This window comes from Anolis sagrei, chromosome 5 (genome assembly GCF_037176765.1).
Source record: "Anolis sagrei isolate rAnoSag1 chromosome 5, rAnoSag1.mat, whole genome shotgun sequence".
NCBI lineage: Eukaryota > Metazoa > Chordata > Lepidosauria > Squamata > Dactyloidae > Anolis > Anolis sagrei.
Window position 1 is genome coordinate 110858454 of NC_090025.1, and position 27474 is coordinate 110885927.

General features: G+C 38.5%; 1 protein-coding gene across 2 annotated transcripts in view; it reads right to left on the reverse strand.

Annotated features, from left to right (window-relative positions):
- The window catches only part of KCNIP4 (potassium voltage-gated channel interacting protein 4), a 389707-nt gene that overhangs the window by 336198 nt on the left and 26035 nt on the right, over positions 1–27474 (reverse strand). The window contains exons 1-2 of one of the 2 annotated variants that reach the window (XM_060777886.2): positions 17809–17942; positions 17391–17533 (exon numbers count right to left, since the gene is read on the reverse strand). The exons of the other annotated variant lie outside the window; for it this stretch is intronic. Of the exons in view, the coding sequence (XP_060633869.2) occupies positions 17391–17532 (142 nt within the window). The 5' untranslated portion in view covers position 17533; positions 17809–17942. Of the gene's footprint in view, positions 1–17390; positions 17534–17808; positions 17943–27474 lie in introns of those variants that run through there. 2 annotated transcript variants of the gene reach the window in all.

Consider the following 27474-nt stretch of genomic DNA (forward strand, 5'->3'; position numbering starts at 1 on the left):
TAGATTATCTCCAGCTAACAAAAAAGCATTTTTATGAGAAAGCTCTGAAATATATGAATCTTATATATAAAGTGTGTTGAGCAGACAGGATTCACATAAGCATAGATTTCTCACAGTGATTGTGAAAGATCTTGTTGATTCCTGTATATAGTATATAATATCATATTTATACTATACTAGCCATCCCCTGCCACGCATTGCTGTGGACCAGTCTGGTGATCTGGAAATAAAGTAATGAGAAAGTGTTGGTTTCTAATATATATCTTTATGCTTGTGGATAATCAGTATTTCTCATTGCTTCTTTGTCAGTGATGTTGTAGAGACTGTCTGGTTTGCCTACTCTGGACCATGCAACATATAATTCTTCTTCTTTAGAGGTCCCTTTCAAATCTATGATATTATATCTGTCATATGTGTGTGTGTGTGAATCATATCTATCTATTTATCTATCTATCTATATATCTATCTATGTCTATGGCTGGATGGCTCTTTGTCAGGAGGGCTTTGATTATGTTTTCTTGTCCTGGTGAAAGCAGTTGGACTGGTTGGCCTTAAGGTAGCATTTCTCAACCTGGGGGCTGAGATCCCTGGGGGGGAGTGTCATGAGGAGATGTTAGAAGGGTCGCCAAAGACCACCAGAAATCACTGTATTTTCTGTTGATCATGGGGATTCTGTGTGACAAGTTTGGTTCAATTCCATTGTTTGTGGAGTTCAGAATGCCCTGGTTGTAGGCAAACTATAAATCCCAGCAACTACAACTCCCAAATGTCAGGGTCTATTTTCCCCAAACTTCACAAGTGTTCACATTTGGGCATATTGTGTATTTGTGCGAAGTTTGGTCCAGATATAGTATTGTTTGCATCCACAGTGCTCTCTGGATGTAGGAGAACTACAACTCCAAAACTCAAGGTCAATGCCCACCAAACCCTTCTAGTGTTTTCTGTTGGTAATGGGAGTTCTGTGTGCCAAGATTGGTTCAATTCCATCATTGTCAGAGTACAGAATGCTCTTTGATTGTATGCTAACTATAAATCCCAACTCTCAAATGACAAAATCAATTTCTTGAGTGATTGTCACTTTTGGGGTTAGTAGGTGCTTTCTGCTTTGGGTTTAATTTATTAGTCATTTTGCTTAAAACATTTATATTCCACCCATCTCAACCCCAAGTGGACGCAGGACGGAGCACAACATATAAATGGCAAACATTTAATGCCAGGACATAGATAGACTATACACATACATAAACATTAAAATCAATTCTCTCAACCATAAACTCTACAGTTCATACCATCTCAATCATCCACATCAAATCTGGTTGGCATGGTAAGGTTTCCTATTGCTGCCTTAATGCTTAGTAGTTAAAGCTGTTTCTATTCTAGAGGAGACAAACATGGTACACTCTCCCTGCAGTACACAGCTTTTCAAGGCATTTTAAGGAGGCTTCCACACTTCCCAGGGAATGGAGAGCAATTGACCTGGAGTTATCCTATCCTGGGCTTCCTTTTAAAAGCATTCTCTTTTCTCTTGATTTGCAGGCCCTGGAGTGGTGCCTTTTTCGCCCTCGTGCTTTTCCTTCTAGTAGATGCCTCCCTCTCACACTCCACTTGTAACTGAAGGCAGCTGGTTTCCGACAACCACTGTTCTGTTGCGGCTGGAAGAAACATGGAGGCTGAACCCTTGCTGCTACGGCCAGCCAAACAACAGGATTAGCCGAAGGGAACTGGCCAAATTGAATCTGTGAACAAACTAACAGTTACCATATTTGGAATAGCAGAGTATTTGCAATCCATTCTGTGCATGCAGCAGCCAAGGGCAAGAAATCGTTGTAAGCTTTTTCTGAAGTGTTAGCCTGTATCTTAATTCTGTCCCTGAAGAAGGGAACTGTCTTCCTTTATGGTCCTTTTGTCATGATAAACTGACAATATAAAGCTGAGATGATAAAGTACACAGAGTCACCTTTAGTTAGACAGGGTTTAATTCTCATGATACATATTCCCAATATATTCAAATGCAAGTCTAATCTTGTGTGAACGCTCTTCTCAGAAACCACATAGTAAAACACATGCTAATAGAAGCAAAAAAGGTCAAAACCAGAAAGAGTAGGCTTTGCAGCTACCTCAACAGACAATTTTCACCAGAGACAGGTGAAATTATAATAGCCTTTAACAAAAATATAAAATTCACCAGATGGTACACAGAGTCACTGGCTTCCTGCCAGACTGCTGTTCATTTGTCAGATGCTGCCCTGAATGTTACATCCATTTTCTTAGCCAAGTACTGCAACTAGTTTTTCTATCTGCTAGAAGAAAATGTTCTGCTGCCAATATTTTAACGTTACAAAACTGTGTCTTATGATAAATTATTCTATAAGATAATGAATGCATAACTAAATCATCCTGACTCTATTAAGGGAGAAGTGTCTTACTGAAGAACTTTTGAAAACAGGTGCTTAGAAGTTACTTAATCAGAGAATAATTGGAATATTATATAATAAGCATCACTTTGGGACATCAGAATACTGCCAGACACACCTCTTCAGCTGTGAAATTAACTGAATTTACTTTTCTCCACTGGATACACATCATTATGAATTGTGTTCTGTCTCTAAATTTGAGGCTTTTCTCTGTTTGTGCTTTGGTTTGATCACAACATGATGGGGAGGTGTGTTTCAGTATACATCCACACCAGAATTTGGAAATACAGGTTGAGCATCACTCATCCAGAATTCTGAAATCTGAAAGACTTCAAAATTCAAAATTGTTCACATGGGTGGCAAATTTGTTTTCTGATGGCTCAGTGCACATCAAGTTTATTTCATGCAAAAAATAAAAATAAAATATTGTATAAAATTACCTTTAGGTTATTACTATGAAGTGTATAGGAAACATACACTTCATAGAAACAATTGAAAGTCATGTTTAGACTCGGGGCTTATGGCCAAAATTACTCATTATGTATTTCCGGTGTTTTAGATTTGTTGTGTTTTTTATCAGAAATGCATGCATTTCAGATACAAGAGACTCAACTTGTAATGAATCACATGTATTTTTGCTTTAGAATACAACAAGCAATGGGTTCAATTTATTTTCCAAAGTGACTTCTAGTGACATTTTAAGAGACCTTTTGACAGGATTTTTCAAGTTTTTATGGCATTTTCTTATCAATCTAAGCCCCCCTCCCCCTCCCCCGGTGGTGCAGTGGGTTAAACTGCTGAGCTGTTGAACTTGCTGACCAAAAGGTTAGTGGTTTGAATCCGGGAAATGCACTCCTCCTGTTAGCCTCAGCTTCTGCCAATCTAGCAGTTAAAAAACATGCAAATGTGAGTAGATCAATAGGTACCGCTTCTGCGGGAAGATAATGGTACTCCATACAGTCATGCTGGCCACATGACTTTGGGGGTGTCTACAGACAACACTGGCTCTTTGGCTTAGAAATGGAGATGAGCACCACACCCCAGAGTTAGACACGACTAGACTTAACGTCAGGAGAAACCTTTACCTTTACTTTATCAATCCAAAGGGCCCTTCTCTCAAAATGCTAACAGAAATTAGCAGAAAACTAAGAAGCTTTGCAAGAAGTGGTGTAACAAGTTAACTTTTGACATCAGAGTAAGAGAAACACTGTAATAAGTATTTTTTTTAAAAAAATGAGGAATAACGTTATCAAATTCTGACTTGAAAATCAGTATGAAAAAGTATTAAACAGAACACCCTTAAAGATTGGGATCTAATCTTGATAAGGCGGCACTTCGAAGAACTGGAGAGTGGGGCCCAGAGACAGCTTATACACTTATGCTGGATTTTTTATTCGAATCACAATAAGAGATTGAGTGCAAAGACCTATTAGAGCTAGTAGGAACTAGACTACAGCCATATTATAGAGATGCTTTGGTTGGAAATTGGATGCTTGTTTGGCTGTAGACCTTTCTCTTGGATGCAGACACTCAGCTGCCTGTGTATTTAGCAATAAAACAGATACAAAAATTTTGAAGACAATAAAAATTTCATATGTGCTACTTTATACAAATCCTGTATCATTGTCTCCAGGACTGCACAATCCTGTGTGCATAATGCATTGAACGATTATATTTACAGCCTACCTTCCCAACAAAGATGATAATCAGGACAACCAATGCTGACATGGAAATAAACTAACAAAGGTTTTCTTTAAAACTTGAAAACACATAATATGTAAAGAACTTGGTAAGAAAGAAATAATCAAACACAGAACTTGGAAATGTTGCTGAATAAAACCCCCAACATTTTATTCTCCAACCTGCTGGGGAATAAAATCCCCAGATGTAGTCCAAAAAGTCAACTTTACCAAACTCTTAACACATATGAACACACACTGAGAATGCTGATTATTGTAAGGGTGGCTTACATATTTCAAGACCCCTACTGCTTGCAGTCCTTCTCTGTGTAAAATATATTTTTATCTTCTCTCAGGGGGTTTCTACCACTAGGAAGAAGCCCTGCCATTGGGGAGGAATGCATATTTTGGCTCTCAGCAGTCATGTCTCCAGGAACAGCCTTTCCCTTTTTTAATTAGAAGCAAATTAAAACTATCCATTTTATGGGGAAAAGAAACCACTTTGTAGTGTTGATTAAATCACCTCACAATGACCGCTTAGTCTGTTGAATCTGTGTGTATCAGCACAGGACAATTCCTTTATCAAGGGACTTGATATCTATGATTTCAGTTATCTACACTCCAAAAACTATTATCCCTGGGTTGGTGGGCCTCTTTAGGTCCCCCAATGCTATTCTATAGTATGCTTCTGGCACAAATATAGTCAAGTTATGGGTTTGCAATTATCTGTGGTTTCAGGTATCTGTATGAGTTCCTGGAACATATGCCCCCACAGATATGGTGATCATACCATATCAACCTAGGATTTTGATCCTTTGTCACAATTATGTAGGAATTCTGGAAAATGGTTAGGAGGTAATAGCTAGACAAGTGAACCAAGATGTTAGCAAGTCAACATTATGGACCCTTTATGATGACTGTATATTTCATAGTTCTTCAAATACAAAAAGCTGAATTGAAAGGTATGTGCTTGTGCCTACAATGGGCAAATGGAAGTTAAAGAAGCAAGACCTTAGAATAATCAGAATATGAAGTCTGCCTTGATTACAAGTGCACTCATATAAAAATGTAATTTGTATGCAAAAAAGAGAAGACATTTTTAAAGAACAGGAACAACCCATCATCCCTGTTCAGAAGCTCAAACAAGCTGCTTCATGAATTCTAATTCCTTCTATGGGTGCTTCCACACAGGCCTATATCCCAGAATATAAAGGCAGAAATCCCCGCATTGTCTGAGTGTGGACTCAACCCAGTTCAAAGCAGATATTGTGGGATTTTTCTGGCTTGATATTCTGGGATATAGGCCTGTGTGGAAGGGCCCAAAGTCTTTCTTGAGCAACCTTTGAACTAACCTTGCTACGCAATAGGAAACCTGGATACCCAGAAGTTTTTACTGTGACAAATACAGCTTAAACATCTGTAGCTGTAAACTACAACCCAATCCCTTTACATTTCTTAAGATATTAAATCCCACTGAGCTCAGTGTGAGTTGGTGTAGAACAGTGGTGAACAACCTCACCTATAAATCATGAAGTTCCTTATATAAATCTCAGCTCTGCAACAAATTTGCAATGTGAAAGTAGGCAAGACGGGATTAGCAGCCATCCCAAATGAATTGGGCAGAATATATTAACTATGAGGGATCAGGAAACTTTTAAATGAGGTTATGATGCATTTATTTAACAAGGACAAAACCACAACTGCTTCCAGTTCAAGTGAAGGTTGACTTCTTATGATACAAATTGCATTCTCTTTGAAATATAGGACAAAATGCCCTGGAGGAGCAATGCTACATCATGGTATGGTATTGGTTCAGTAGGGCATGCTTCAGGAAGAATGATGCCTTCAAAGCATGCAGGGAAGAGGGGAATCCCTCAGCAACTTTGTATTTAAAATAAACACATAGCCAACCATTTTTGAATTTTGGTTCTCCCAAATATTAAGCCAAATTTTGGACAGTATTTTTAGATTAAACCCCAAGAAGGAGAAATGGAAGTTGCTGGGGAAAGTACTTCAATCAGCATTTTGAAGCATACAGCAAGTAAACTTAAATGAAATAAATTCCTCCTTGTGTTCAGGATTATTTCCTGATAAATGTAGCTACGATTAAACTGCATGGATACTGGTGACCTTCCCATGGATTTTCTATCTTCAATTTTTAAATGGTTGGGTCTATTGGGAAGTCTCAGATTGAGGGCTAAGTGAGGTTTTAGACACTCAACCAAAGCAAGCACTGGAATCAATAAATGAGCAACTAAAATGCTATTTAACCAATCTGTATATTGCTTTGGGTTTTAACATTGGATGATACTTTATGAAAGTGGGGTAGTGGTAAGGACATCACAAAATGCAAATTATATAGGATGTCTTTTAATGTAAATGCCACTAGGTGGTGATCATTGAACACAGACTGGCTTCTTTTCTTCTGAATAAATGCAAAGCAGCAGCCAGGTGTTATATACCAGAATTTAAATGTCAAATATAAATTTTAGACTGCAGTCATAAATGTAGTTACTATTTTTGGATATCAATGTTTTTCTTTCTTCCAAAGAAAAGGATCAGTGGGTTCAAAAATAATTTACTGTTGTGTGCCTTCAAATTATTTTCTGAATTACCTTAAGGAAATCCATCACAAGGTTATATTGACAAGATTTGTTCAGAGAGGAGTTTTACCTTCCCGTGAGACTGAGGTCACTCAGTGTGTTGCCATGACCAAGCATCATCTTCAGAGACGTAGTCTTATGTTTAAAGCATGAGAGCACATTAGCTATTCAGACACCATATCAGTGGTCAATGGTACAATGGCAACTTATCTTACAACACATCTGGTGAACATCATCTTGGAGAGCATAACTTTACAAGCATGACGGTTATGCAGTGAGATCAAGGGGCGGACTATTTTCAGTTACTCTCTTCTGTCCCACCAATAAAAACTACTTTTAAAAATGAGTAACATTGAGAGCCTGAGCCAGGAATCTGATGATGAGCAGCAGAGAAAGAGGATTCGGGACACATTTACAGCACCTATAGATGAGGAATCATTTGAGGGATTCTTTGGGGATGATGGTTCAATGAGTGAAGGAGAAGAAGGAGACACCATGGATTGGTCTAAGATAAGAGAAGTGCAAGCTATTTGTGAGGAGCCAACAACTAGTGATGCCTTCATGGGGTTATCTAGGGGTGAAGACTGGCAATCAGGGGATCCAACTGAGTCTTGGGGGGACCTAAGTCTTGACAGGAGATGGAGGAATTGGAGGGAAGGACAAGGGAATTCACGTGAAGAGCTGGGAGCTGCTGCGGGGGATAATGATGGGGCAGTGGTCAGTTCATCTTCTGATGATGATTTGTAAATAAAAGTGGGTTCAGGGGTGATGGGTTTTCATGTTCGGCGTTGGTTTGGGATCTGCAGTTTGGACCTCCTGATCGTTTGCATGTTATTGACCCGGATTGGCTTCTCGTGAATGTGGACTTCTCCCTTCCTGGACCTGGACTGGTTTGGCTAAGGACGCTGCTTCTGTGGACATTGGAGCAGCGCTGTTTCGGATTCCTTCTGCTTCAACCCTGGACTTCGGCTGATGATGCTTCTCTTCCTGCGGCCCCTCCTTTTGTTAACCATCTATGTATTGTGCCTTTTTGTTCTGCCTCAGAGCGCTTTGTTTGATTCGTTTCTTTTGTATCCAGTTAATCTGGATTATATTTCTGTTGACCTTTTTGGGCCAGGTCTGGTTTGTTTCTTGAGTTTTGACCAGTGGCACTGCATTTAAGTTCCTCTGCGTCCTTTTTCTTTTGTTTTAATAAACTCTGTTTTGAAGCCACTTTTGAGTCTGGCCCTTTAAGGTGCCTGTGATTCCAACAGAAACAGAGGCAAAAATGTCTGCTGTGTAGCTGAAAACTGTTTGTTGCAGAACATAGGATGAAGAGTTATGTTCTTTTCCTATATCTCCACACACTCATCTGATTTGCTGCCATTAATTACTCTACAACATGGAAGCATTTAATTTGTAACCACCAATAGATGCTTCAGCCCTATTGATGTGGACCCATATATTTAACAACATAATGTTTTCAAAACTACACTTATTTTTTCCAGGCTTCCTTGGGAAGAGAATACTAGTCAAGCAATATTAAATCACTTTATTATTGCACTGTATATTGGGAAAGTTCTAATAGGAAAAGATAAAGAATTAAATGTAAGTCTTCCAATAGGGGCCATGGTGGCACAAGGGGTTAAAGTGCTGAGTTGCTGACCAAAAGGTCGGTGGTTCAAATCCACGGGATGGGGTGAGCACCTGCTGTTAGCACCAGCTTCTGCCAACCTAGCAGTTTGAAAACATGCAAGTATGAGTAGATCAATAGGTACCACCTCAGCGGGAAGGTAAGGGTGCTCCATGCAGTCATTCCGGCCATATGACCTAGGAGGCATTAATGGACAATGGCGGCTCTTAGAAATGGAGATGAGCACCACCCCCAGAGTCGGACTCAATTAGACCTAATGTCAAAGGAAACCCTTTACCTTTATTTTTACCTTTACTTTTATGTCTTAGAATTTCATTTAGAACATCATACCTGTGTGGGGAGTGGAGGAAGCCGGTTTGGTCTTGTGATTGAGTGGAACACAGCTTGTGAAATTAACATTTTTGAACCACAATGTTCAGGGCATTGTAGCCTACAATGGATTTTCTAGTTCTTCAGTGACATGTGCACAGGATGGCAAGAAGTAAAATGTGCTAGAATGGGGATGGGGGACACACATTCGGAACGGACTGACAGGGAAGTATATTTGTTTATAGATGCATTTCTCAATTTAAAAGGAAAGAAGCGTAAGATCGAGGTGCCAGTTAACCAGGAAGGATGGAAGAAGACCAGTGAATCAGAATAATGCATGGGAAATAGTAATACTATTTAGCTATTCTCTTCCTTCTTCGAAAGCTAGAGGGAGATATACACTGCAATTTTTCATCTAATAGATTGAAATCAGCAGAGCCTGATGTGATCCAGCATGAGACTATATTATGCTATGTCTGTGTGAAGCACTTAAGGTTATGAGGACAGAATATTTGAAAATGTTACCTGAGTTTACTTCATCAGCCACAACTGCAAAACAACAGTGAAAAGCTGAGGCCACAAACCTTAAGAAGAAAAGTGAAGCCAAGCAAGTAAAATGAATATAATAGAGGATAAATCATATTAGAACTTTCTGATAGTAAAATGATGTGATATGGTATACAAATTTTGACCTATACAGTTTCTCAGACAACCATTACAGTTAGAAGCTAAAGATTATTTCAACGAAGTATAAAAACCAATGCCATAAATTAAGAGCACATACTCTGTATCATATAATGTATGTTAATTGCATCTTACTGAAAATCTGTTGCATAATCAGGTTCAGGTGAAAAAAGAAAAAAATCCCTTAATCCTGTTTGGGTGTTTGGAAAATTTTGGCAAACATTTCTGATTTTGATTCTGAATACTGTATACCAGTGGTCCTCACCCTGTGGGTCCCCAGATGTTTTGACCAGAAACCCTAACAGCTGGTAAGCTGGCTGGGATTTCTGGGAGTTGTAGGTCATAACACCTGGGAACCCATAGGGTGAGAACCATTGGTCAAGATCAGCTCATGTATAAGTTATCAGCCCATGTATAAGTTATCTTCATGTATAAGTTATCTTCATGTACAAATTGAGGCAGGGTTGGGGACCAAAGTATGGATTTTGATATGACTCATAGATAAATCAAGGGTCATTCTGCAGAGAACAAAAGGTGTTGGCACCATTTCAGAGAGACAGCTGACCTTGACCACCATTGCCACTATTTTCCTGCACGGTATCTGAAACTGGAAAATGAATGATAAATTTCCTTACTGAACATGTGTGAGCAGCAAAAAAGAAATAGAAAGAGCACATGTGGCTGTATCATCAGGCTACTGCAGCATATTTTAAAGGCATAGATCTGTAAGTTTTGCCACCACAATAGAAATGATAAAAACATGGGGGCAAATGAAAAAGAAAGAAATCATCCCTGGCTGCATCTTCAAAGAAGTTTCCAAGAGGTCTCTAAAAAGTTCAAAATATTTTTGTTTACTGGCTAAAAGCCTAACTAACGTGATGCTTTAATTTCACGTATGCATACTGTTAGGTTAGAATGAAAAGCTTACAGAACTTCTTCCCCTTTTTGTGATGCAGGAACATATTCTTCTGCTTTCTGTGTTATTTTTGCTTCTGGCCCCCAATTTTCTGTTAAAGACATAATATCCAGGAACACATCTACTTCATTAACTATTTCATACCTGTAATATCTTGACCGCCATCTAGCAAAACTAAAATATTGTGCCTCTAAATTACTCTCAAAGTCTGTGACAGAACATCATTACTTGTCCCATTTCCAGATGGTTCCCCTTGAGATATTACTAATTAATGTTTTATGCCTGGTTGTTGTATATCCAATGTTTGTTTGTTTGAAAAGTTAATCCTCCTACTCAACACTTGTTTGCAGGCATGTCAGGCTTTGCAAAAAGCATTTTAGGTAATAGGATATGACAGTTTTAATGAAGCTACACAGATGGAAAGTTGAGACATTCACATCTGAATATACAAAGAACCTAACAGACAAAATTTTGAACACAGTATCTTGAAGTAGTATTAATCCTTCTGCCTTTGACTTGGCCATATTTTAATGTGTTAGATGGTCAAATCGAAATGGATTGTCAGCAGTTGCCACCTAATATACACAAGATGATCAACACTTATAATTTGAAAACATAAAGCAAAAACAAACAAACACTGTATTAACTGGACTTATTAACTCCCCAAAGACACCTGTATTTTGCTTGCACCTAAGACATTTTTTTAAAAAATGCACTGCTCTGTGCAGTGGTCATATCCCTCTTCATCCTTTCCTGAGAATGCTGCAAGGTGTTCCATGGGAACATGAAGAGATTTGGAGAATTCAGTGAGAATGTACTCAATATTTTCTAGGCTCATGGAATGATTCCTGCATCTTAACCAGAGCTTTACAAGAGGAAAATGTTATCATCAAATTGTTGCAGGGCGTAGATCTTTAACCAAGGGATGGAACCAGAGTGGATCAATTCAAGCCATCCCAATCTTAGCTCAGCTCAGGGCTAGGAACTTGGGTCACAGCTCTTTACTTCATCTTTGTATTGCAATTTCGTTTTTATCACAATCACATTTTCTGCTAGGAAATTCATACTGCACCCAAAACCTAAAAGTACTGGGAAATTTTAGCTTTAACAGAATGACTACATCACAGACCGTGCAGTTATAATGTAAGTCTGGTGCTTTATTTAAGTTGTTTCATGATCAGTGAGATGCAAGCATCGATTTTCTAGTGATCAAAGGGGTTGATAGAACAACCTGAATAAGTCACATGAAACAGAAACAACTCCTGGGAGCCCCATGTAAAATCTGCTTTTGAATGAGGTTCTCACCAGGAAGCTGAAAAGATCAGTTGTCCTACCAATTTGAACTTTTCTGAAAGCTTGAATGTATATGTGCTGTTAAACTTAAATACTAGCTGCACAGAAAAAATGTGTCCACATTATTGTCTCAATCTGGTTGGTTTCTGTAAGAGAATATGCAAAGCTCACACACAATGCCTCTGTCATGTTGCAATTTTGATATCCTCATTTCAACAATAATACATATTTTCTTTATCATTCTTTGATGAAGAATATTCCGTTGTGGTCATGCAATGGGGGAAGAAATCACAAAAAATGAATTACATGATTGTATTTCTTAGTTACATGCCTAAATTTTCATTTCACCCAACATGCAAGTAAGTTCCAGTATCTTTTTTCCAGTGAAAGCCAGACTTATTAGGTAGCTTGAAATGGAGAAAGGTGTTCATACGTCCACACAGTCAAGCTGCTTTGCGCCAACACATTAGCCTTCACCCATTATAGAGCTTTTTGCAATCTGCACCATCTGTGCTACCAGCTGGTAGGAAGCACTAAAAATAGCTCTTCAATTACAGCATACAATTAGATTTTAGTATAAAATCAATTGTCACTCAAGTGAATTATAAAAATTAAAAACCTCTTCTGCAATTTGGTTTCTGTAATATGATCTTTGTAATCAAGATCTCATTTTGTTTATTTGTTCCACTGCCAGGGCTTCCTACTGTAGGGGCACACACGCGGAAACAGCTTGGAAGTGGAGCTCCAGCAGCTTGGAAGTGACACAATATGTAATGTGTAACAGGTTCTGTTTTGGGTAACAAAGGTACAACTAACTTCCTTTTGCATAAAGTGTATTGATTGGTACGAGTACTGCTTATTTTGTGCAATGAATAACATTTACTTGTTCCTTTGACTTAACACCTGGAGCTAAAAATATTTTGGGGATGAGTTTTAATAACACTGGTTTTTAATTTGTTTGTTTTTTTTAATGTAAAGTTCCCCCACCCTCTCCCACTCCCCCTCCCCCAAAAGCTAAGTAAAAGTAATAAGCAACATAAAGCACAACCATTTTAAATAATGTTAAGGATAACATGCTATATTTAGGATCCTAAATATTGATTATCACAACTCTAGGTGGATTTGGTATGACGTATGTCTAGTTTAGAAGTAGTGCTGATGGGAAGCATATTTCGTTTTCTGAATTTATCTAAATGCAAAAGCAGAATAAATTGGTTAATCTTTCAAGTAATTTGGGATTGGGTTGTTGTAGTTTTTTTGGGCTGTATGACCATGTTCTAGAAGCATTATCTCCTGATGTTTCGCCTGCATCTATGGCAGGCATCCTCAGAGGTTGTGAGGTCTGTTGGAAACTAGGAAAATTGGGATTTTTCATTATTTGCAAGGGACTGCAAAGGATCTCTTTGGAATCAAACAGATGTTTCTCCTCCAAGGCTTAAATCAACACATTTGCTGGTGGGAAAAGGCGGTAAATAATATACATCTAAATAGCTTATACATAATTTTGAGACTTCATCAGAATAAATCAACTACCATTTCTTATTAATAATCAAATTGCAATCTGCTTCTCAAGAGTCAGCTTAATGATTCTGTGCACTCTGCCGCTTTTTTCTCTTGATTGAGCTGAACCTCAAAATGGTCCTGTGGAGAGGAGTCTCTTCATCCCTGCTGGCAACCTTGTCTATTTCACCTCACATCCCTCATAGTAAAAACCACAAATCCAAGCAATTCTCAGACAATGCATCCAATAGCAATGATGTTGCCCTGAACAAATGGTAGTATACCCTGCAGATGAGTGAAAACATTCAATATCATCTATTTCCTCATCAAACCAGTTTAATTACAGTATTTCCCAGTTGCTGCTAGACATTTTTTAAAACCTCAAAAAAAAAAAAGAGGGGGGAGCTTTAAGAGTTCAATCGTGCAGTTTAGTATTCAGTCTATAGCTTCTGAAACTACATGCGACAGATGCTGGCAATACTTAAAAAGAGTCAATCCGAGGGATCAGGTCATCTTAGGAGTTATTTTCAATGCATTAATGATTAACAAAGCCTGAACTGGGGTTAATAAACTAAAAGCTGCTGAAAGTCAGGTATCTATGCTGCTTTTACTCACATTAAAGTAAAACCCTAAATTAAGTAAATTGTATTGTAGTCATGAAACTGTGCACAAAATCATAAACATGGTTTTATTAATAACCATGGGAAATTAATGTGGCTATTAATATTGAGTGGGGACTGTCCTCCATCACAAATAATAGTAACAACAATCACCACTATCATGCTATTTTTGCCAGAATTGGGACCCAAAACAGCTCACAAGACCCTTCTTCATCCAACTGTTTTGTTTGGGAGGAAATCAGTTTAGTACCCCTCTGAGGCTCCTTCGACACAGGTGAATAAAATCCCAAATTATCAGCTTTGAATTGGGATGCATGACTGTGTGGAAGGGCTCTGACCTGCAATACTAATAGTGGGCTGCACAGTCCCTCAATCTCCAATGTGGATGGAACAGTGAGATGCACTGCAAGACTGTTCCATATAATTCTTGCAGGTCACTCTACAATGGAGGGGAAATGGATGTGCAACAACATATAGAGCGAGTTCTCGTTATTTTTGACAACACTGAAGTGCTGTGCATTTACTTAATATATTTTATTTCCTGCTTTTCTCCCAATACTGGAAACAGAGTAACTCGCAAGATGATTAAAAGTAGATATGTCTAAAACAACCATATATTATACTATTAAATACATGTAAAGATCCTATTAAAACAAAATCTGAATTTAAAATAATTTAAGAGTACACAAGCAGGCTTCTTCAGCAGGTCAAAGCCTAACTAAATACATTTATTGCAAATTATTCAGAGCCTCATACATAGAAACGCATTGATTGACCTTGGGCAGGTCACACCCTCTGTCTCAGCAGAAGCCAAAAACATATTCCATCTGAACACAACTTGCCAAGAAAAATCAGTAATAGGGTCACCATGCGTTGGAAACTACTTGAAGGTGCATGACTGTTTGAAGCTACATGCTCCCAGCTGCTGCTCTTTGCCATCTATAGAACTGTATTAGCAGGATTATTTTTTTTAAAAAAAGTTCACACCAAGGAAACTTGATATTCCCCAGAGCAGGTATTGCTCACTTTACTTCTACTTTTGGCAGATGGAAGTAGGCTTAGGCAGGTGAATCTATTGGTGTGCAAGCTGAGTTTCATTAAAATCTTGAATTTCTGCATTGATTTTTATCAGTACTGTACATTTCACTTCCATTCCTAGGGACATTTAAAAATAGCTTCATAATGTGAACCAGTAAATTTCCTATCTAGGTAATAATATGGTTCCTGCTACACTGCTTCTTAGCGATATGTCCCTTCTTGTATTTTCTTTTTCTAGTCATATTATCACAGCCCCTTTCCTCCTAGTTTCTTCTGCATCCAACTTGCCCCATTCAGTCAGCATGCCATTGTCACTGAGGAGTTTTAGTCCTGAAATAACTCCATTATGGAGATATGAAAATTTAACCTAGGAGTACAAATCCATTAAAAGAAGGATTATTTCTATGCAAAATGATAGAAAACTGAGTTGCATTAAGTCTAGTAAGTAAGAGTTTCAGTAGATGAACTGAAAGCCATCATAGTAACAAACTGACACATTAAGAACAAATCCGGTGTTAATATTTTCAAATGGGGGAATTTATTTGTCATCATATCTTGGATGATAGTTCCTATTATACAGGGTGACAACCCTCCGGTATATTCCAGGATCTTCTGTATTTCAGCTAATATTGGGGGGGGGGGGGGGGTCCTAGCTCCCTTATTGCTCTTGAGTATATCCCTTAAATTTAGAAGCAGAGCTTCTGTGTGTGTGGTGAGGGAAGACTGGAGAGACACTTTGGGGAGGAGGTTATGAAGAGGTGGAGGAGAGAGATAAGTCACTAGAGAAGAGAGGGAGATGCCAACATATGAGAGATAATCCATTCCACCCTTCACTCCCCCAGGTGAGGAAGACCCGTAGGATCTCACTGCCCCTGCAATTAGGAAAAGAAGCAGGACTTATGGAGGACAAGGAGAAGGAAGAGAAGGGGAAGAAGTGGAAGTTCACCATGTTCTCATAATATCATACGAAAGCTGGCTGACACAACCTGGGGATCTCAACTGGATACAGTGAAGACATCTGCCTTTGCATTTTGAGATTCTGCTGCTGAATATGAATGCTCTGTGTGGAATACATCTCATCATATTTAAACAGTGGTCGTGGCTCTTAATGAGATATGCTGCATTGTCTGTGTCCTACACCACTGGAGAAATTATACTGTTTAGCCAGTATTGCATCAGCTGATATCCATCGGGAAGTAGCAGCATGTAATTAAAGAACCAAGACATTGACCTCTCTGACCGGATATCTCTGTTCGGATATCAGCCAGCATGCCAATGCTTTAAATCAAGAAATAGCTTCCAAAGGTCTATGGAGATACTCGCAGGAGCACCTCCACAAACAAGAGTCTAAAAGTGGGAGGCTAAAACTCAGAACCTCAACCAGTGGCTGATACCAGATGAGAATCTTCCCCTTGGGCATACAGAAGACTGGGCAACTTGAAAGGTGATGAACAGACTGTGCTCTGGCACAGCGAGATGCAGAGCCAATCTTAAGAAATGGGGCTACAAAGTGAAGTTTACAAAATGAGAGTGTGGAGAAGAGCAAACCACAGACCACTTACTACAATGCAGTCTGAACCCTACCATTTACATCTCTGCTGAGATATGACCCTGAATCACAAACTGATCAAATGGTGAAAGTCATTGCAAAGCCAGATGGTGAAAAGCAGGACTTTCTAGCAGCTGTACTCATGAAACTACTCTGTTCCCTGTCAAAGCCCATATTATCAACTGCATAAAATCTTGTTTCCAACTGCACATTTCATTTTCCTACTGAATATTAAAATGCTGCCTGAGCAGATCTGAATAAGGTGGAGAAGTGTGCATAACCCAAAAAGTCCCACATTTTGATTAGCTGAAAAGTAATCTGAAAACATTTAAGAATAATTGTTTGGTGTGTACCGATTTTCTAATGACGTCTGTATTTCTGAATCTGAATCAAACTCGCATTAAAAAGATACTTCTACTAAAACTGATAAACCAAGTGATTTAAATTATAAAAATTGAGTTTTGTGGAGAAGCAATTTAGATCACAACTAAAATTAGTTTGATTCAAATCAAATCAAGTCTGTTCGTGTAGAAGTGTATAAATAACTATAATAAAAGGTGGAACTTCAGCACAGGTTTTGGTTTATAGATGTCTTTTCTCCTTCTGTAATCTAAAGATTGAAAGAGTGTCTACATCTGGACTGACACCAGTTCCAGGAAGAAAATGATATACTAAAGGGATGTTTTGCTTTCATTATTCTAATTCCATCACCATCCAAGCACACCCTCAGTTGTGTCCCTATGTTCTTCCTGCGGAATTTTAATGACATCCCATTTCAGCCACTTAGGTGTGAATAGAGTATACTACCAAACTGCAGAAAAGGAGGTATCTTACAGTAACATTTCATAAGACTAAACAGGCAGCAGAGAAACAGACTGTATATACAGCATGACAATATGAAAAAGACACTTGCATGACTCAAGTATCACATACATTGAAGAACCTCTTTGAACAGATAGAGTTTATCATGTCACATGGCACATTATACCCCTTATATACCTAATTCTCAAAAGTAATTTGCCAGGATAATAAAAAGGCTGAATAAACATTTATAATTACACTCTTCTTTAGATGGTTGCCATTCTTTGTCCTTACCACTAAGTGGCATGCTGCTGTTTTCGCTTATTCCATATTTTGGGGAAATAAAAGTACCTTCAGAGCTTGAGTGTTCCCAGAACATCATTCTCAGAATCGAACAACAATGTCTGCATGCTTTCATGAAAATGCTAGGTTTCTTGTAGTGCTGTGGAAAATCCTCCATTCTCCATTTTTTCTCAGGGACCAGTGATGCCATCCTAAACAAGAACTTTATATGCTTTAGATTTTCCTAAAAAGAATAATTCACCTGTATTCTATAAATGCATATTTAGCCAAAAAGCTCAGTAACCAATACCAAGGCAGTATTTTTATTCAAACACAAACTTTAATCTTTAAATGCTGATCGGCTACATACTAATCAGTTGATACAGAAATCCAAACACGCTACATGTTTATGAAGCAGAATCTGAAGAATATTTCCATCAATTTTAGATAATATTTAACATTTTAGGATTGCATGCAAACTCCTTACCTTGATTTGTTGTTTAGGAAAACAGAAATCCAATTTAATATTATTATCCTTTCTATTTTAGATATATCCCCCTCAGATGTATGTTTAAAATAAGTACTGCACCCTTCTAGCTGGTTACTGGAAGACAGCTGTTCTGCCTGGGGGAAACTGAATAATACCACCGGGAATGCTTTAATTCCACTGTCACTCAAACATCGAAAAGCAGCTGAAGCTGCTAGAAACATAGTATTTTGGTTTCTCTACTCTCATGCAGTATCACACTGTGGCAGTACTAGAAGTGTACTATTTACTCAGGAAACCCATTATGATTAATTTAAAAGTAACACATTCACTTTCTAGTCCCCTGATGGAAAATCTCATTTACAGCACAAACCATCTTTTATTTGCCACAGTCTATTTGAGGTGATCTTTCCAAACAAACGAGAGCAGTAGTAGACATTGCAACTTCCCAACAATATTTAGTCATCTATTCCCACACTTGGCTTCAGTGTAACCAAATGAGGATGCATTGTATATCCTTGTGTATAAGTCTACCTCATGTGTAGGTTGAGGGCCCTTTTTTGAGTCACTTCATGGGGAGAGGAAAGCAGCAATGCTACCTTGAGGGCAGCGGCCTGTGGTCACTGTTGCCACAATTTTCCTGACAAACAATTCAAAAATATCAGAAGCCACAACTCAAAGCCATACAGCAAAGCCCAAGTAATTGGGGGCGGAGCGAGGGGGGGTAGCCCCTAGACAAATGAAGCCAAATAGGTGCTCAGTGGGGATAGGCTGATTTCAAGCCCTCCCTCTACACATGACTTGGGGAAGGATGGCCTTGTAACAGCCTCTCTTATCCTCCAGATTGTGGCCCACTCTTCTACCCTCAGGACAGTGTGAGTTAATATTGGCCGCATACCCACATTCGTTGATGGATCATTCCAAAGCCTAACCACATTATTTATTTGGCTACTATTACCTAATACAATGTTAAGATGACTCCACATATGGATTTATGTAACACAACGGACAAGCTAATAATTAAAATAATATAGACTGCTTAAAACATAAAAATCCAGTTTATTCAAAATTTTCAAATTATTTGTAGAAGTTGACAAAGTGAGATGCATAGATCACATGCACAGCTGGAATAATGTCCAACTTCCAGAACTCTCACTAACCCTCTGAGAAATTACATCCATCACCAATTGGGTCTCCAGAACCCCAAGGTGGACTCAATTGTTAAGGTGAATATAATGTTATTTCATAGACTTAAAATCAGGATTAAAGGGCACTTCTTTGGAAAATATTATTAGTGACAAGGGAGTTCTCAGAGTATTTCCTTTCTGATCTCAGATATTTCACATGAGCTTGTGCCTATTAAATACCTTGTACAGTGCTGCTGCATAGAATTTATAGTACAAGAAAGCACAATTTATGATACATAGACATCCTGACTAATAGTTACTGGAGAACTTTGCCCCCATGAATTCATGCACACTGGTCTTTTTGATAATGAAGTAGGTGTGTTAAGGCACTGGCTTTAGCTACTGATTTCCTGGCTTTCTAAAGGTTGAGTCAATATGAGATATTCTTTACTCTGCTAGTAAATAAAGATCCCTGATAATTGGGAAAATTTACTATATTATCAACTTCTGGGTCACCATGGTAGAGTAAATTCATCCTTCAAAGGTATATGTGATGACAGGGCTGCAATAAGAGGACAATATAATTCTTCCTTCCTGATAAAGTGGAACTGAAGAGCATCTACTCGTGTCTTTTAATTAGGACCCAATGGGAGTGACAGAGACAATAGTGACAAACAGAATACAGCTTGGTCAGTAGGGACCTAGATTACCATCAGATCATGTCATGCTTTTGTTTGTCACTAAGCATTATTGCTTCAGGAAGAGAGTTCTATAGAATCAACTCTCTGAATAAAATTTAGGACTACATTAAGGTTTTTAAAAAACCTCTCCAAAGTTGAAGACCTGCTGATGACTCTTCTATGAGTAATACTTGAGTTTGAAAAAGTTGCCTCTTTAATCACTATAAACAGATTTCTCTCTCCCCCTTCCCCCACAAAGAACTGCTCATAGAACAGCTAAACTTATTGAATTCAGACATCTGGTGAAGAAACACAGTAATTTATTTGGTAATATCACTTTGAAATGCTAAAATGAGTGAAAGGGGACCTCCAGTGGAGGAACATGGTAATATATTTGGATACATCATTTGAAAAGTCCTTTTTTGTCTGATGCTTTTTATTATATAATATATATAGATAGATATATTTAAAAGTGAAAAAGAGAAGAGAGGTGAGAGTGAAGAAAAATGCAACTCTTTTATTTTTAGTTTAAGATTTTTTTTTTACTTCCCTGCTTGACTTTTGTATTATAAAAGTGTTTCTTTTCTTCTTCTCCCCAACACTCAGGTGGTTTTGTGAGCTTTGAAATCTTTTTGAATTTTAGGGGTTTTTTTCTATTTTGGATTTTTTAATGACAACTAGAGTTTGAGGTAACAAAATGAGAAAGTGACAAAGACTGTTATCTGTGGTTTCTTGTTTCCATGTAAAGTCAGAAATGTATTCAATACAGATGTAAGGTTGTACTGTAACAGCTAAAAAGTCATCCATAATAGGAAAAACAACTAACACTAATCAAATAAACCATCCAATTAAAAATAGCACAATGCAAACATTTACTAGATTAGATACTGTTTCATTTTCTGGGCAGAGGCCACTAGGGGGTGCTAGACAGAGAATAATAGTCCATTTTAGGGGGGGAGTTGAAGGAGGAAAAACATTTCCTCCATTTTCACTGATTATGCCCCCTCGCCTCACTCTCATAAAATGGACTAGCCCTCTCTCTATAGCGCCCCCTAGTGGCCTCCGCCCAGATAATGAAACAGTACACTGGCTAATATCATTTCAGAGCTAGGAGAGAAGGATTTTTCTTTTTCAACTTTCTCCTGAGGCAAACAAATATCCCAAAGGGAATTTTTAAAAGGAATATAAGAAGTTTGGCTTCAGTTTAAAAACTGAAGAAAACACTTCAGGGACATCTTCATGGGGTACTCTATCTCTATATACAAAAACATTTATTTGGATCTTTCTAGTATGATCTTCATAATCAATAACATTGCAGGTCGTATGGGACATTATTTTTACAAGTAATTTCCAGTAATAGGCAGCCACTTGTGTCAGAAGATATGAAATGAAGACTCAAAGCCTAAGATGTCAACATTTCCCAAAGGATCATTTGTCCCTGCATTAAAAGATCAAATTATTTAGATAGCTGGATAATTGAAACCCTATTTAATGGAATTATCAGCAGTAAAAATGTTCCACTTGTCTATCATGTTTTTCATTACTTTGGGCAATATAGCAGTTCCAATTAACTAAGTGCTTTTCATCACACAGTTGATACTCAAGAATCTGCAACTCTGTTTTTGAAGTTTTGGATGGAAAGGTGATCATAAATATGGCAAGAAATAATGGACCTTTAGACCTTCCAGTGTCATGCAGAGTGATGAGCAGTCAAAGCAATCAAAGCTGCCTGCTCCAAGCCATAAAAGCTTTCAGGGGCCGGGGCTACTGATTTGTTTTTTTTTTTATTTTATCTTCAGTGAGATAAATAAAATACATCAGGAATTGAGTAAACATTGACAATTTGAAATATCAAATTGATAATAATTCATACCCCTTAGATTACTCTTTCCAGAAAATAATACTTTCCAGTACTTCCAGTAAAAAAAAACACATATTGAGGAATGACAGTTCAGCACAATTTATGCAGCTCAGTCCAGCACTTGGTCTAGATCCAGTCTTAGTTACATGCAATGGAGGTGGCTGAAATGGATTTCATTGCTCTTTCTCTTCACAATAGCTCCTTCATCCCTCTTAAAATGCTACAAAGAAGAGCAGAGAACCTGAATAGCAGATGTAGTGCTCCATAACGAAGGGGATCAGACACAAACCTCATTTGAGAAGAGCTCTGTGGAAGATCAGGCTGATGGTCAGTATTATCTGTATTCTGTGAAGATCACATTGTGAAAAATATAGCATCTAATATCCTTGTTTTACTTCTGGTATTAGTTTGATAAATTTTAGCAGCCCAGCCACATTACTCATATTGTAGTAAGTTCAACACTGCACCCTATGGAAAGTTAGATTATTTATTATATCATTTCTAGCATAAATTTTCACTATTCTAGAGCTCACCCTGCAGATCGTCACTGATATCAGTGATAGAAAGTTTACAGCCTATAGGACACTCCCCAAAAGCTATTATTTTCCTTCTCAACCTTTAAAAGATTTTAGAAAGTAAGAAGTAGGTCTACTTCTGCTTTTGTTTCTCCATTCTTTCTTTTGGGTGCAAACTTTTGGAGCAGGAAATTACCCACTTCCCTAAACCTTGGAACTTGCTCACCTCCAGAGTTATTTACACCTTTCAATGAAAAGTCATAAAAAGGAGCTTGAACATTCTAACAGGACTGGATTATAAAATTGTAAACACACACACAGAGAGAGAGACTTAATATATTAATGGCACCATGGCATTACTAGAAAGTTTAGGATTTTGTGATTGCTACACATTTTAACTAAAACACTATGGAGCACCCAGTGGTGCAGTAGGTTAAACCCCTGTGCCGGCAGGACTGAAGACCGACAGGTTGCAGGTTTGAATCCAGGGAGAGAGCAGATGAGCTCCCTCTATCAGCTCCAGCTCCTCATATGGAGACATGAGAGAAACCTCCCACAAGGATGGTAACACATCAAAAAAACATCAGGGTATTCCCTGAGCAGTGTCCTTGCAGACGGTCAATTCTTTCATACCAGAAGTGACTTGTAGTTTCTCAAGTCGCTCCTGACACGGCAAAAAATAACCCTAAAACATTTAAAGTTGTCTGTTTCATACCATAATAGGGGGCAGCATGCTAAGTCACTCTACCAGATGATGTGGGGATATTTGCAGCATTAGTCAAAACCACAACATGCAGATGGGGATGGGGGATATATTATTAATAAATGTAAGTTTATATCCTGTAGTAATTTTATTAAGATAAGCTCCATTCACATTACTATTTATTTTTTAACTTATATCCTGTTTTCCAAAAACTGGAACACAACGAAACTCACATCAAGATGAAAAGACAGGTACAATTTATGATAAATTATACTATTAAAACAAAATGTAAAAATGTACAATTTGAATTGCAGTGAAATGTTAAAACTTGATAAAATTAATAAAAAAAGAAAAGCTCTATATATCAAAAGTTCTTTCCAAAGCAGCTAGTCCAGGTATGGACAAATCCAGGCCCAGGGGCCAGATGCAGCCCCTTGGGCTCTTTCCTCAGGCCCTCCTCTCGCTCACCATCCTATCCTTCCTTCCTTCTCTCTTCCCTCCTTCCCTCTTTTTCCTCCTTCCTTCCTCCTTCCTTCCTTCCCTCCATTTTTTCTTTCCTTCCTTCTCTCTTTTCTCTCTTCCTCCCTCCATCCTTTCCTCCTGGGGGATGTTTAGCTAGGAGAAGAAAAGGTAGAGAAGGAACATGAAAACTGTGTTTCAAGATTTCAAAGGGTGTCCCATTAAGGAGGAAAAGGGGAAAATGGACTTCCAGCTGCTTTAGAAACCAGGGCACAAGGGAACAATAGTTTCAAATGGCAAGGAAAGATGTTCAACTGAAAAGATTAGGAAGAACTTCCTGAGAGTAAGAGCTGTTGGAGAGTGGCATAGGCTTCCTCGGAGTGTGGTAAAATCTCCTTCTTTTCCGCAGAGGCTATCTATCGGGGGTGCTTCTTGCATGGCAGGGGGTTCAACTGGATGGCCCTGGGGGGGGGGGTCTCTTCCAGCTCTAGGATTCTATATCAGGAGTAGGCAACACAGGATCTAATGGATACCATTTTTCTCTTTCATCCACCACTTCATCCTGATGAAGCCAATGCTTTTGGGATCCAAATGTTTCCCATCTTTCCTTCACTTTCCACCAAGAAGAGGAAGTGGAGGAAAGGGTTTGGGAGAACTCCCTCCCAGCCTACCCATCCCACTCCAGCCCACCATGTGGCCCCCCAAGTTAGGAAGCTTGCCTATGCCTGAGGTAGTCAATTGACAAAGGTTTGCCTGAATGAAAAGGGCTTAAAATCAATTACAAACTTGGAGGAACTTGAAAAAGAATGATCTAGCACTGTGCTTTTTATTTGAAAAAAAATGATTAAAATAACATCTGGTTATGTATACCAGTTGATGAACTCTGATTAGGGATGATAATATCCAACGATTTCAGTTTCACAAATGAGGATGAAGACTTACCACAGTTTTGTCCCTATTACAGCGGAAAAAAAAGAAAGATTGACTACTGGGAAATAGAGGGAGAAAACATGGAGGCCATGACAGACTTCGTATTTTTAGGTGCAAAAATTATTGCAGACGCAGACTGCAGCCAGGAAATCAGGAGACGCTTACTTCTTGGGAGAAGAGCAATGTCCAATCTCGATAAAATAGTGTAGAGATATCACACTAGCAACAAAGATCCGCATAGTTAAAGCAATGGTATTCCCCAGTCACCTATGGATGTGAGAGCTGGACCATAGGGAAGGCTGAGTGAAGGAAGATAGATGCTTTTGAACTGTGGTGTTAGAGGAATATTCTGAGAGTGCCTTGGACTGCCAGAAGATCCAACCAGTCCATACTTCAGGAAATAAAGCCTGACTGCTCATTGGAGGGAAGGATAGTAGAGGCAAAGATGAAGTACTTTGGCCACAACATGAGAAGAAAAGAAAGCTTAGAGAAGACAATTATGCTGGGGAAAATGGAAGGAAAAAGAAAGAGGGACCAGCCAAGGGCAAGATGGATGGCATCCTTGAAGTGACTGGACTGACCTTGAAGGAGCTGGGGGTGGTGACGCCTGACAGGGAGCTCTGACATGGGCTGGTCCATGAGGTCATGAAGAGTTGGAAACGACTGAACGAATGAACAACAACAAAACAGAGAAATTAATATTTTTCAGCAAATCCTGTTGAGAGTTTCCAGATACTAATTTTTTTCTGTGTGGAAATACACATTTATTTTATATGTGAGAAAAAATTGTAGGGTTTTATGGGGGGATGTTTCTAGACTGCCACATTGTGTGCATGTATATGTGCATGCATGTGCAAGATTACTTTTTTTGAGTGCAACAAAAATATTTCCTTGAAAAGAGCAGTCTTGCAGAACAAAATCTTCTCCAAGATTTCTGTTGCATAAGATCTTGCATCAAAAAGCACACATAGCTTCCCAGAAACAGGGGAAGTGCTAGTGCTAAAACCCAAAGTTCTCACACACACAAAAAAAATACATCTTTTGCACACAGTGATTTCCCCAAACAATTCATGATGTGTAAATATTGGATACAAACAATGCCTCATTATTCCCAACTGTCACAAAACCCAAAAAAAATAATGGTGAATGTTCTTTCCACTCCTACCTCTGGGTACAAGAGTTGTTGCTGATTCAGGACACCAGATGCCTAGATCTCTGGTCACAACATCAACTGATCTTAACCTTCCAAATGACTTTGAATGAAAAACTTTAAACAAATATTCATATGATGACAATGCATTATATTTGTTGGGGATATATATATATATATATATATATATATATATATATCTCACTACCTAATCCTCATCTGGCACATGAGAAAATTTCTGAAGGATGGTTTTCTAAGCAAACAGAAGCTTTCAAAGTATATAGGTAGGTATATCAGCTCTGCATGATTCTCCAACCTTTGTTAAGACACCAACTGGAAGTGTATTCAGTGTCCACCTTTCCACTCCAGAAAGCAATTCTTAATAAAAGTTTTCATTGTACAACAATAATAGAAAAGGTCCTGCTCACATGTTTCAAGTGTTTGTTTATGGACTCCTGCATATGACTCAAGAACTCACACAGTTAACATATAATGCCACAAGGATATTTTTCCCCTCTACCCTGTGGTATCTCCCTAGGTGAGCTATAGAATAATACAGCAAGCTTTTCACTAAAACTGACAGCATTTGGATAGAACTTTATCACACTTTCAAGATCACATAAGGGACTTTCCTTTGTTGCAATTTTGAATACCTGCACCAAGAAAAAGAATGGCTTTATATTCCTCTCAGCATTTACTGAAGGGCAATAGCAATTAATTAAATCAAAAGGGATGTTTTGTGGCAATACATTATATCTCTGAATTCTGTATTTTACTTTCAAATGAATGCAGAACCTTTCTTAACTGGCACAGTAACTGTCTTCCAGAAATCTTAGTGGTGTTTGTTTATTTGAGCACAAAACAAGAGACAAAGGTCCATTTTTAGGTTACTATCTCTTTGAAATAAAAAAAAAGCATTCTTGAAATACTGTCAATTTATATTGTTATATTAATTGTTCTTAGTTTTTAAAAAAATTCACTACAAGTATTTTGCTACTTTAAAATCAATTGAATCATAGTGGTACAAATGTTCCTATGCTGGCCAGTTGAGGACAGTGTAAAATGCTTTTATCTGTGAAATATGACAATGCAGAACCTCTCCCATTGGCTTGGTTTTAGAAGGATGTGTGATTGCAGGGCAAATGTTTAATCTAGTCATGGTCCTGAACAGGCCCGTAGCCAAGATTTCATTTCGGGGGGGGGGGGGGGGGGCTGAATTTTTTCGGGGACGGGGGGTTCGGGGGGGGCTGAGTCTGAGTGAAAGAGGGTCTAGCCTAGCAAACCTTTTGTATCATTACCCCAATACCCCCATGCATATGGGATATATTGAGTATGGTGATCAGATCATGATATGAATAAACATAACAGCTTAAATAATGCACCAGTAAGGCCTTTTCGTGAACCACCATGAGAATTTGGGGGGGGGGGGGCTGAAGGCCCTCGAGCCCCCCCCCCCCCCCCGGCTACATGCCTGGTCCTGAAGTTGCGGGCAGGGAAGATATACCTTCGTTGTAATGTCCTAAGTGTCAAGTTTGGGTGGATATGCTGAATCTGTGAGAAGGTTTGGGATGATCCCCAGTCCAAATGGAAACCTTTTTATAGCTTTTGACTGTAACCGGGGACTGACTCATCTGGATAGGAAGGTCTATTCCAAAACATGGGGAAATGTCCCTGATCAGAAGCCTGTTCCAACTTACTTGATACTTTGATAGCTCATGCCATTGAACATCTACACACAAAGGAACAGTGTCCACTTTTAATCCCAATGTCTCCTGCTGTGCAATAGTGTATATTACTAAAATAACCAAGGTGTAATTCAGATTATTCAGCCCCAGAGCTGCCCTGAATTCACCTCATTAGCACCACACCTACCTGTAGTATTCTTTTTAAAATGAAGAGGATCTGTAATGCTACATAACAGACACCCCCAGCAGGTAGCAGTGAACATGTAAATTAAAAATGGCAATGCTTGCCACTTCAGCTACCTGTCCTGCCCCTTTCCCCTGAAGCCACAGCAACAGAACGGATTTTCCTGGAAACTGTGGGGCAAAATGGAGTTTTGGTATATCACAGTAAAACTTTTAAACAGCACGTTCATAGGTGAAGGTGTTCTAAGTCATGTGACAGGATCATGACAGCTACAAGGTGAGTGCAATTAGTTTTCCCACAATGTTTTCTGTAATATACACATTATTTTACAAATTTGCTGATGTACACCATTTTGTACATTTTTCCTATTAA